Genomic DNA, 12,670 nt, shown 5'->3' with positions numbered 1-12,670 from the left:
GGTCGGATTCAGCCTTAAATCTATAATAATTTTACAAGTAATGTTAAAAAAAATATTAAGTATTCCTACTCCTGAGGCAGACAGACAGGTCAACTTGTCAGCACTTGAATGTTTATGTAAGTGTAGTTTTCCAGGGGGTGTAATTATTTTCCTCGACTTCCGAAGCTTTTTTGGCACCTCCTTAACATTTGTCTTACGTATTACACCCTGGTATTCTCCTATGGATTGTTTAGAGATTCTAAAGGCGAAAAAGTTCTTATATCACAGATAAAAAATTTGCACCATACACAGAAATAACCTGGTAAGGAAGAGCTGCTAAAGACCATCCTAATCCATTAAATCATGCTCGTATTTAAAGTGGCATCTGCAGTTTTGTAGACACCCTTTCTTTGTGATTTATTTTCACAATACATCTTAGCATTCTCTTGCATGAAAAGTACTACATTTTAATATTGACTAAGTTTGTATTAGTGACACACGGGAGGACATTAACTTGTACTGCTAAGAGTAAATTGCCAAGGTAGAAGTGTTATGAAATTTCCAAAGCCACATAGAATACTGCCCAGTGACCCCAGGCGAGACCCGGCAAGACTAGTGCAACCCAGTGCCAACCACGCCTGCCTCATCCACTGGCCACACATACAGGAGGGAAGAACGTGCCTGACGAAGAAAGTAACTGTGGCTGGGCTGGGTGTGGCTCTGGAAGGTGTAAGGAGCAGACAGTGAAGACAGGTGTGGGATGCAGGGCTGGTGCAGGTGTGGTGTTGGGGCTGGTGAGCACTGGGCTGGGGCAGGACATGGCCTTGACACACCTTCAGGAAATCCTAGTCAAGGAGCGATTGACAGCATCAGCGCCAACACTGCAGGCAAAGAGGCTGAGGTAGGCCTGGCGGTACTCCGAGGACATGACCACATAGATGATGGGGTTGATGCAGGTGGTTAGGTAGACCAGCAGCAAACCCAAGATGTTCAACACAGGGTCGTCATCCTTGCTGAATGTCTTCACCAGCGTGATGGGCAGGTAACACACCACAAAGGACAAGAAGATCACCAGAATCATCTTCAGGAGCCGCTGGTCCTTTGGACTTAGTGCCGTCTGCCGTGTCAGGAGTGATCCCCTCTGAGCCCTGCAGAATGTCCCACGCATCTGTGAAAATGTCCCCTTTGCTGATTCATTTGACGGCCGCCGCCCCGTCTCATCTGTTGCATCAGAGGCAGTTGAGTCTGGGGTATTTGTTGGACATATTCTGATGGGGGAGGACACCACCCTTTCCTCCCCTGAGGGATGGCCGGACAGCCCGTTGACCTCAGGCCTAAGCACCGTGACGCTCACCCCTGGGGAAGGTGACTGGCCTCTGCCATCACTGTGACCACTGGCCGGGTGGGTGGGAGTGGCACCACCCTCCAGGACTTCCACACTGACGGAGCTGGTGTTGGAGGTGAGCTTTACCTGTGTCTCCACCTGCACAGTCCCACTCAGTGTATGCACCCCTGCCTTACCACCCTCATGTGGGTCTGCCCTGTCTCTCTCTTCTCCCACACCCAACTTTCCACCTTCTTCCTGCTCAGTGCTGCCTTTCTGTTTGTCTTGTTTGCTATTCACTCTGATGATGCTTTGATCACTGTTGTGGCTTCGTTTGTCTGCACGGTGCACGATGCAGAAAATCCTTGCATAACAGACACAGATGGCCACACACGGAAGCATGAATGCAAACACGAAGAGGAATGACTTAGGCGAGTATCCATCACTGTCCGGCAGAATGGTGCACGAGCCGATGGTGGGGTCCAAGCCAAAGGTCCCCCACACTTTCAGGGCTGTGGGCACCAGGGCTCCAAAGGCACCTACCCACGTGGACACAACCATCACTGCCAGCAGCGTCTGCGTGTACAGCCTGAGGAAAAATAGGGGTGATGAGTGGTTGTGACAGTGGTGGTAATGATTGACAGTTGTAGTGCTGCTAACAGTAGTTGTGACTACAGGTTCATCTGAACACGAATGGAGTGGATTGCAGGAGGAATGTGCCCTTCTCTTGTAGTCTTTTGGGAATGGGAACATTTGTGTAACCAACCAGGGAGCAGGGCTGTCTTGTAATATCGGTGCCATCGCATGAAGGCTTCCCTTACCAGCACCAGATACAGATATAAAAGCCGTGCAACAGTATCAGTGACATTACTCATGAACATGTTCTGAAGTGTTAGGGTAAAGGGAGGCCTGAGTCCTGAGGGTAATGAACTAGTATTTAACACTCTGGGCTAGACAAGCTCCCACTAGCGACTACAAGTATCTGGCCTTAGCAAAAGTGAAATAGGAGAGTCACCCCTAAAGACTAAGGTGGAAGACCCATTTTCTAAGTGACTGGAGATACTGTATTTTTCTTTTCCTAAGCACATCTACTTTAGTAATCTAGTGACGTACAGTACACTTCATAATTCTCTTGTATGTTACTGATACAAACCAGGTTGATACTGAAACGAGAAAACTACCATACTAGAGAAGGGTAAGGTGTAATATGCAAAATAAATCGCCAAGGCCAAGGATGAGACGGAGGGATGGAGTAGAGAGGTATATAAGAGAGGAGGCTGTGAGCTGGGACCAGGGCAATGAAAAGGCGGGGGATAGGGTGACATGGAGGCGATTTGTTTGTGGCCACCCCTTAAGGGATTAGGGCGTCCGGCAATAGATATATAGATAGAAGGGTAAGGTGTAATATGCAAAATAAATCGCTAAGGAAAAGGTGTTACGAAGCCTCCTATATGCCAGCTAGAATACGACCCAAAAGCAAAACAAAGGCAGGAGAAAAACATCGTAAGACAAAAATAATCAGCATAATATACGTCACCATATTACGTCACCTGTCAGACCAACACACACACACACACACACACACACACACACACACACACACACACACACACACACACGAACTCTCTCTCTCTCTCTCTCTCTCTCTCTCTCTCTCTCTCAAAACACCTATCCAGGCCACTGCTGTGTTATATTAAGTGAAAAACAACAACTCTCTCTCTCTCTCTCTCTTCCTGCTGAGATTAGTCATTATAAACTGTTTCCTGCTGAGATTAGTCATTATAAACTGTTTCCTGCTGAGATTAGTCATTATAAACTGCTTCCTGCTGAGATTAGTCATTATAAACTGTTTCCTGCTGAGATTAGTCATTATAAACTGTTTCCTGCTGAGATTAGTCATTATAAACTGTTTCCTGCTGAGATTAGTCATTATAAACTGTTTCCTGTTGAGATTAGTCATTATAAACTGTTTCCTGCTGAGATTAGTCATTATAAACTGTTTCCTGCTGAGATTAGTCATTATAAACTGTTTCCTGCTGAGATTAGTCATTATAAACTGTTTCCTGCTGAGATTAGTCATTATAAACTGTTTCCTGCTGAGATTAGTCATTATAAACTGTTTCCTGCTGAGATTAGTCATTATAAACTGTTTCCTGCTGAGATTAGTCATTATAAACAGGTGAGGGTGTCAGTGATGGAAGTGGTCTTTGTTATGCTGTTCTAGCCTAATTGGAGAGGGTCGCCTTCACATGGTGGCACTGGTGTAGCAGGGGGGGGGGGAGTCCTCTGCCTAGTTATACACACGTCCCTCAACTCTCTCCCTATCCCCCGAAAGGACGATGGTGTACGGCAGGGGATGGGTGAGTTTAAGCTACACTCCACCGCTTCACGTATATATAACAACAACAACAACAACAACAACTTGTGCTCGTATTCTTGTCTGTTAGAGAAGCTCCCTAACACCTCTTCCTCGGTGATTTATTACTGAATATGACTGGTTAATATCCTATTGTGCTTTATTTATGATGAGTATGGCGATATTGGAAGGACTTACGTACTCGTAACACAGAAGAGGACAGTCAGGTGTAATGAACAAAATAAATCGCTTAGGAAAACTCACTCTAGTGCCTTAATACTGCACCTAACTCACTCTAGTGCCTTAATACTGCACCTAACTCACTCTAGTGCCTTAATACTGCACCTAACTCACTCTAGTGCCTTAATACTGCACCTAACTCACTCTAGTGCCTTAATACTGCACCTAACTCACTCTAGTGCCTTAATACTGCACCTAACTCACTCTAGTGCCTTAATACTGCACCTAACTCACTCTAGTGCCTTAATACTGCACCTAACTCACTGCCTTAATACTGCACCTAACTCACTCTAGTGCCTTAATACTGCACCTAACTCACTGCCTTAATACTGCACCTAACTCACTCTAGTCCTTAAGTGAATAAAGAAAAAAGTTAATGGTAGTAGGGATAATAAAATAAAACGTCCTCGGGCTGATGGAGTTAAGGAAAAGCTTTGAACCTAATGTTTTCTATTGATGTTGTTGTTGTTGTGGCTACGGGTTCATCTGGGCGTACACGCGGTGGGCTGCAGGTCTTAGTTTCCCTTTTTCCACACCCCACCACCCACCTTTCAGATGATAGGAGGGACACTGAGGGGTGTTTGTATAACTGGGTAGTCCCTCCGTTCGTTCGTATCGGTGCCACCACGTGAAGGCGTCCTCTCCAGCACCAGGTCCTCTGCAACATGGTAGGTTGTGACTAATGTAACTAATCTACGAGACAAAAGGAAGGGGAAATCAATAAAACAAATGTTCGCCCTTACTAACCTGTGATAGAGGCTCGGGTGTGCGATCATGACGTATCTGTTGATGGTGATGGCCAGGACGGTAAAGACGGACACGGCCACCAGTCCGTAGCGAAGGAAGGGGAACAGCATGCACAGGAAGCCCGTGTGTACCCAGGCGCGGTGCACGAACAGCGAGGCGGCCAGGGGCAGGTTGAACACTCCCAGCATCAGGTCTGACAGGGTTAAGTTGACGATGAACACAGCTGTGGCGTTGTGCACCTGGAGAGGCGGAGAGACAAAGCTAAGAGATGGAGGGAGAGACAGATGGAGCGAGAGAGTAAGAGACAATTAAAGCTAATAGTTGGAGTGAGAGAGTGAGGGAGATAATGAGGAACCAGAGATGTTGATCAGCGCTGCCATTAGGTCTGGTGTGATGAAGGCGATGAAGACAGTGTGCTGTTGATCTGAAAAAAGAAAGAATTAGAGAGAGGGAGATAGCTCTAACAGGGTCAAGCAGAGCATTAAGACAGCGGCCACTCTCTCCCAAAGGACGGTGTGTGAAGGTGAAGAAAGCTGACATCTGAGACGGTCATTTATTCATCACCTTCACCATACAGAAAGTATCGTCAAAAAATAAATAAATAAATAAATAAAATAGAATAAACAAAAATTAGAATGGCACTTCTAACCTTTACATTCCCCCCTCACCCTCACCCTTCACCCTCACCCCCACCCTACCACCTCATCCTACTCCCTCACCCTCAACTTACCCCCTCACCCTCACCCTACTTCCCCACCTTACTCCCTCACCCTACCCCTTCACCCTCACCCTACCCCCTAACCCTCACCCTACCCCCTTACCCTTACCCTACCCCATCTCCCTCACCCTACCCCCTCACCCTCACGCACACCCTCACCCCCTTACACTCATACTTCACCCTCACCTTCATCCTATCCCCTCACCCTCACCCTCACCCTACCTCTTCACCCTCACCCTACACCCTCACCCTCACCTTCACCCTACCCCCTCACCATAACCCTCACACTACCCCCTCACCCTCACCCTACCCCTCACCCTCACCCTACCCCTTCACCCACACCCTCACCTTCACACTACCCTTTCGCCCTCACCCTACTCCCTCACCCTCAACCTACCCTCTCACCCTCACCCTATTCCCCCACCCTCACCCTACCCTCCCACCATACCCACTCACCCTCACCCACACCCTCACCCTACTCTTTCGCCCTCAACCTACCCCCTCACCCTCACCCTACTCCCTCACCTTACCCCCTCACCCTACCCCATCTCCCTCATCGTACCCCCTCACCCTCACCCACACCCTCATCCCCTTACCCTCATCCTTCACCCTCACCTTCATCCTACCCCCTCACCCTCACCCTAACCCTTAACCCTCATCCTCACCCTCACCCTACCCCTTCACCCTCACCCACAACCTCACCCCCCTACCCTCACCCTTCAGCCTCATCCTCACTATACCCCCTCACCCTTACCCTCAGCTTACCCCTTAACCTTCACCCTCACCCACACCTTCACCCCACCCTCTCACCCTCACCCTCACCCTACCCCATCACCCTCACCCTCACCCTCACCCTCACCCTCACCCTACCCCTTCACCCTCACCCTCACTCTCACCCTACCCCTTCACCCTACCCCTTCACCCACACCCTCACCCTCACCTTCACCCTACCCCCTCACCCACATCCTACCCCCTAACCCTAACCCTCACCCTCACACTCACCCTACCCCGTCACCCTCAACCCACCTCTTCACCCACGCCCTCACCCTCACCCTCACCCTCACCCTACCCCCTCTCCCTAACCCTACCCCCTCACCCTCACCCTACCCTCTCACCTCACCCTCACCCTCACCCTCACCCTCAACCTACCCCCTTTCTATAACCCTACCCCCTCGCCCCACCCTCACCCTCACCCTCACCCTACCCCCTCACCCACACCCTCACCCTCACCCTATCCCCTCAATCTCACCCTCACCCTACCCCCTCACCCTTACCCTTCCCCCTCATCCCCATCCTCACCCTCACCCTACCCCCTCACCCTCACCCTACCCCCTCACCCTCACCCTACCCCATCATCCTACCTCCTCACCCTCACCCTACCCCATCACCCATACCCTCACCCTAACCCTACCCCCTCCCCCTCACCCTAACCCCTCATTCTCACCCTACCCCCTCATCCTACCCCTTCCCCTTCACCCACACCTTCTCCCTCACCCTACCCTTTCGCCCTCACCCTAATCCCTCACCCTTAACCTACCCCCTCACCCTCACCCTACTCCCCACCCTCACCATACCCCCTCACCATACACCCTCACCTTCACTCACACCCTCACCCTACTCTCTCACCCTCAACCTACTCCCTCACCCTCACCCTACTCCCCCACCTTACCCCCTCACCCTACCCCATCTCCCTCACCCTATCCCCTCACCCTCACCCACACCCTCACCCCCATACCCTCACCCTTCACCCTCACCTTCATCCTATCCCCTCACCCTCACCCTACCCCCTCATCCTCACCCTCACCCTACCAACTCACCCTCACCCTCACCCCCTTACCCTCAAACTTCACCCTCACCTTCATCCTACCCCCTCACCCTCACCCTTACCTTCAGCTTACCCCCTCACCTTCACCCTCATCCACACCTTCACCTTGCCTCCTCACCCTCACCCTCACCCTACCCCTTCACCCTCACCCTCATCCTCACCCTCACCCTCACCCTACCCCCTCACCCTCACCTTCACCCTACCCCCTCACCCTCACCCTACTCCTTCACCCTCACCCTCACCCTACCCCCTCACCCTCACCCAAGCTCTCACCCTCACTCTACCCCTTCACCCTCACCCTCACCCTACCACCTCACCCTCACCCTACCACCTCACCCTCACCCTCACCCACACCCGACCCCTTCACCCTCACCCTGCCCCCTCACCCACACCTCACCCTACCCCTTCACCCACGTCCTCACCCTCACCCTACCCCCTCACCCTCATCCTACCCCTTCAACCTCACCCTTCCCTTTCACCCTCACCCTCACTCTCACCCTACCCCTTCACCCTACCCTTTCACCCACACCCTCGCCCTCACCCTTACCCTATCCCGTCACTCACACCTTACCCCCTCACACTAACCCTCGCCCTCACCCTACCCCCTCACACTAACCCTCGCCCTCACCCTCACCCCACCCCTTCACCCACGCCCTCACCCTCACCCTACCGCCTCACCCTCACCCTCACCCTACCCCCTCACCCTCACACTGCTCCCTCACCCTCACCCTACCCCCTCACCCTCACACTGCTCCCTCACCCTCACCCTACCCCCTCACCCTCACCCTCACCCTCACCCTACCCTCTCACCCTTACTCTACCCCTTCACCCACACCCTACCACTTCACCCTCACTCTCACCCTTCCACCTCACCCTCACCTTCACCCACACCCTCACCCTACCCCCTTACCCTCTCCCTACCCCCTCACTCTCACCCTACCCCTTCACCCTCCCCCTTCACCCACACCCTCACCCTTACCCTCACCCAATGCCCTCACCCTACCCCCTCAACCTCACCCTACCCCCCCAAAAAAAAATAATGATATGGAATGAACGGAGCTATGGCCTGACTGACTGCTGCCTACCTTAATAGCATCAGGCAAGGTTGCCGCACCACCCCTGAATATCCATACTGTGCACTGTGCAATTTCCACACTGTGTCTGCAGACGCCCCGTCAACTCAACGTACCCATACAGCGACATGCATTAGTTATTTATTTATTCGATTATTCATTTTACTTTACTATTTTCTCTTCTAGGTTATTCATACTGGTAGCTTAAAGATAAAGTTTTACAGAATGTAATTTTTCCTTTTCAGTCTTTCCTATGAAATTTCCATGTCAGTTTTTCCATGCTGCATGGTGGTTTTTCTCACTTTTTCTTGCCAGTTTTAACTGGAGGGTTTGGAGGCTGGGGGAGCCTTCTTGCTTTACTATCCTTATCCTTCAGCATGTAGAGTGAGATCTTGTAGTAGTCTACTCTGTAACAAAGCCCCTGAAGGACCATAAGGCCTGTTGCTGTCTGTACTCCTTTGTACTCTTTTGTACTCCTTTGTACTCCTCTTCCTCTTCCTACCCCTCTTTCTCTTCCTCCTCCTTCCCCTCTTTCTCTTCCCCCTCCTCCTCCCCCTCTTCCTCTTCCTTCTCTTCCGCTTCCTCCTCCCCCTCTTCCTCTTCCTCTTCCGCTTCCTCATCCCCTTCTTCCTCTTCCTCTTCCGCTTCCTCCTCCCCCTCTTCCTCTTCCTCTTCCGCTTCCTCCTCCCCCTCTTCCTCTTCCTCTTCCCCCTCCTCCTCCCCCTCTTCCTCTTCCTCTTCCGCTTCCTCCTCCCCCTCTTCCTCTTCCTTTTCTTCCTCTTCCTCCTCTTCCTCTTCCTCTTCCTCTTCCGCTTCCTCCTCCCCCTCTTCCTCTTCCTCTTCCCCTGCAGGCGTGGGTGAAATGAAGATAGGAGCTCTGGAAGGGAGGGAAGGAGGGAGGAAGGAAAGGGAGAGAGAAATTGGGAGGCAGAGTGAGGGAGGAAGAGAAAAGCAAAGGAAGAAGAGGATGATGGTAAAGTGAAGGAGGTGTAATGACAGAGAGAGAGAGAGAGAGAGAGAGAGAGAGAGAAGAAAAAAGAAAGTCAGCAAGGGGAGATGGAGGGAAGGATGGAAAAAAGAGGAAAGTAAAAACTAGTGGGAGAGAAAAAATGATGAGAATGTAGGAGAGAGAGAGAGAGAGAGAGAGAGAGAGAGAGAGGGGAAGGAGGAAGAGAAGATTGTGAAGGAAGGAAAGAAGCGGAATGAAGAAAGTGACGGAGGAAAGAAGAGGGAGGAAGGAAGGGAGGGAGGGAAGGAGGTAGAGAGGGAGGGAGAGAAGGAGGGAGGGAAGTAGAGTGGGAGAGAGGGAGGGAGGAGTATGAGGGAGACAATATGAGATGATGGGTAGGGAACTAGTTATGTCTTCAATAAATGGCTGAACTTCCTCCATCATTCTTCCTCCCTCCCATACCCTTCCATTCCCTCCCTATCCCCCTCCCCCTCCCCCTCCCCCTTTCCCTCCCCCTCCCCCTTTCCCTCCCCCTCCCCCTCTCCCTCCCCCTCCCCCTCCCCCACATCATCCAACTCCCCACCTTTCATTTACCCTCTCTTTCACCCATCCCTCACTCCTCATCTCTCTCTCTCTCTCTCTCTCTCTCTCTCACACACACACACACACACACAACTTCCAACCTGCAACTTTTTTCTTCCATCATACAAAACAAAAATTGTCTTCCCCTCCAGAAAAACAATTAAATAATGTCAATTATAAACATCATCCACTCACATGATGTAGTGCTGCCTACTTCTTCCTTCACCTTTATCATTCATTTTCTGTGTCTGTCCTCCCCTCTTCCTATTTCTCACCATCATCCACTCACTTGATGTGGTGCTGCCTACTTCTTCCTTCACCTTTATCATTCTCTTTATGTGTCTGTCCTCCTCTCTTCCTATTTCTCACCATCATTCACTCACTTGATGTAGTGCAGCCTATTTCTTCCTTCACCTTTATCATTCTTTTTTCTGTGTCTGTCCTCCTCTCTTCCTTTTCTTCCCTCTTTCCTGTCACTTTTTTTTACTCTTCTTTCCTTTTCAGGTGGCTTTACATTGAGTGATAAGCCTAATGGTTTCCTGTAAGCCAGGAAACCTTTTACAACCCTGGGTGGTAACCATATAACCCATACGTGTTCCCTACGTGTCAACAAGTTGGTTGGCGGAGGGTTAGTGCCCCTCCCCGTAAAACAACTAACTCAAAGACAAACGACCACCCCTTACGGGATTATGGCGTCTGGCGATAGATAGAGAAATAGACCGACTGACTGACTGGTAGATATAGATAGAATTATAAACCAGACGCCCAAGATTTATAGAAAGACCGCCATTTTCTTGTCTCCATTCATTACAATTATTTACCCTTTTTTTTTTTTTTTTTTTTTTTACTGACGGGAGACAGAGAATAACAAAAAAGTGGTCCAGAAAATGTGAGATGGAGTGTTTTGGGCTTAAGTGATATAGTCCCCCCATCTACCTCTCTTTCTCTCTCAAACACACACACACACACACACACACACACACACACACACACACACACACACACACACACACATACACCTCTTCCCCGGCCACAGTCAACTCTCACTCTCTAATTTTACCACTGTGTTTGCATGCAGATGAGAGAGAGAGAGAGAGAGAGAGAGAGAGAGAGAGAGAGAGAGAGAGAGAGAGAGAGAGAGAGAGAGAGAGAGAGAAGTAATTTAGGAAGAAGGAGAAGCAGGAAGTGATACAGATTATTAACTCTCTAAATAACTAAATAAACCAATAAATAAACCGATAAATAATCTAGTATATAAGGAGATAATTATAAATATATATAAGGAAGAATAACTGGTAAGAGTCCAATACCCGCCCACCAACTGGTCTCGTCTGGAAGCTCCCTAACACCTCTTACTAAGCTATTTATTTGGCTTGTTACACCTTGGCGTCCTCTTTTGGGCCACCTGAATCAGTCCAGTATCACCATAATCTGCATGTATGGCGTACAAAATGATATTAGCCAGCCATACGCAAAAATAAATCGGTAAGAGAGAAGTGTTAGGGAATTTACTTAACCATGAGCATATGGACCCCTAACCTTCGACTAATATACCCTTAAAAGAGAATTACTTCATCCTTGCCTGAGCCCTAATCCTTCCACTAGTTTTGGCTCACGTAAGATCAATCAGTTTATCTATCTACCTATCTATCTATCTGTCTGTCTATCTATAGCCAGACGCCTTAATCCCACAAGGGGTGGCCACAAGCAAATCGCCACCACGGCGCCCAGTCCCCTGCCGTTTCGCTGCCCTCCCCCCAACTTATACCCCCTTCTCTCATATACCATTCCACTCCATCACACCATCTCATCCTCTGTCTCCCCCTCCCTCTCCTCCCCTCCACCTCATTCACATACACTCCTAGTTAGTCTCTCGCTCTCCTTCCCCCAACTCACACCCCCCTCTCTCATATACCTCTCTACCTCATCCCTCTATCTCATCCTCGGTCTCCCTCTGCCTCTCCCCCCTCCACCTCACTCATGCACTCTCCTAGTTAGTTTCTCACTCTCCATCCCCCCAACTTACATCCCCCTCTTTCATATACCTCTCTACTCCATCCCTCCATCTCATCCTCAGTCACTCCCTCCCTATCCCCCCTCCACCTCACTCATATACCCTCTCCTAGTTAGTCTCTCACTCTCCGTCCACCCAGCTTACACCCCCCCTCTCTCACATACATTTCTACTCCATCCCTCCAGCTCATTCTCGGTCTCCCTCTCCCTCTCCTCTCCTCCACCTCACTCACATACCCTCTCCTAGTTAGTTTCTCACTCTAAACTGGACAAAGACTGTTTAGGCTGATCCTGATGGTTAATGTTTGACCTTTCCCTCTGACCTTGACCTCCGACCAATTGCCCTATAAAAAGGCATCATATCTACCCTTTGGCTGACCCCTAACCCTTCCAAATAAAAGTGGAATAAAAACTGGAATAAAAACATATACACTCATTTTGGGAGAAAGGGTGTAATAATAATAAAAATACTACTACTACTACTACTGCTACTACTACTACTACTACTACTACTAATAATAATAATAATAATAATAAGAAGAAGAAGAATAAGAATATGAATAATAGTAATGATAATAATAATAATAATAATAATAATATAAACACCAGTCATACTCCCGGCAAAGCGTCAGTCACTAAGTCAATGACATCTGGTAAGCCCTGACATACGCAGACAAGAGGAAGCTCCCTAACACCTCTTCTTTAGCGATTTGGTTTGCTTATTACACTTCGTCGTCCTCTTCTGCGTTACCGTAATAATTCTGACATCGCCATGTGGAGAGGATGGAGAGTGAGAGACTGACGAGGAGAGTGTATGTCAGTGAGGTGGAGGAGGGGAGAGGGAGGGTGAGGCCAAGGATGAGA

At 49.6% G+C, this 12,670-nt stretch overlaps 1 protein-coding gene across 1 annotated transcript in view; it reads right to left on the bottom strand.

Moving 5' to 3' along the window:
• Positions 1-814: 814 nt before the first annotated feature.
• LOC145413240 (G-protein coupled receptor moody-like) overlaps positions 815-12,670 on the bottom strand; it is a 31,671-nt gene continuing 19,815 nt past the window's right edge. Inside the window, exons 3-5 of the mRNA XM_080282971.1 lie at positions 4,647-4,885; positions 1,566-1,892; positions 815-1,520 (exon numbers count right to left, since the gene is read on the bottom strand). Of these exons, the coding sequence (XP_080139097.1) occupies positions 815-1,520; positions 1,566-1,892; positions 4,647-4,885 (1,272 nt within the window). The remainder of the gene's footprint in view (positions 1,521-1,565; positions 1,893-4,646; positions 4,886-12,670) is intronic.

This window comes from Coenobita brevimanus, chromosome 95, assembly GCF_032717465.1.
Source record: "Coenobita brevimanus isolate Jiangsu-jjx chromosome 95, ASM3271746v2, whole genome shotgun sequence".
NCBI lineage: Eukaryota > Metazoa > Arthropoda > Malacostraca > Decapoda > Coenobitidae > Coenobita > Coenobita brevimanus.
The sequence above is the reverse complement of the archived record's forward strand: the minus strand, read 5'-3'. Positions and strand labels throughout refer to the sequence as shown.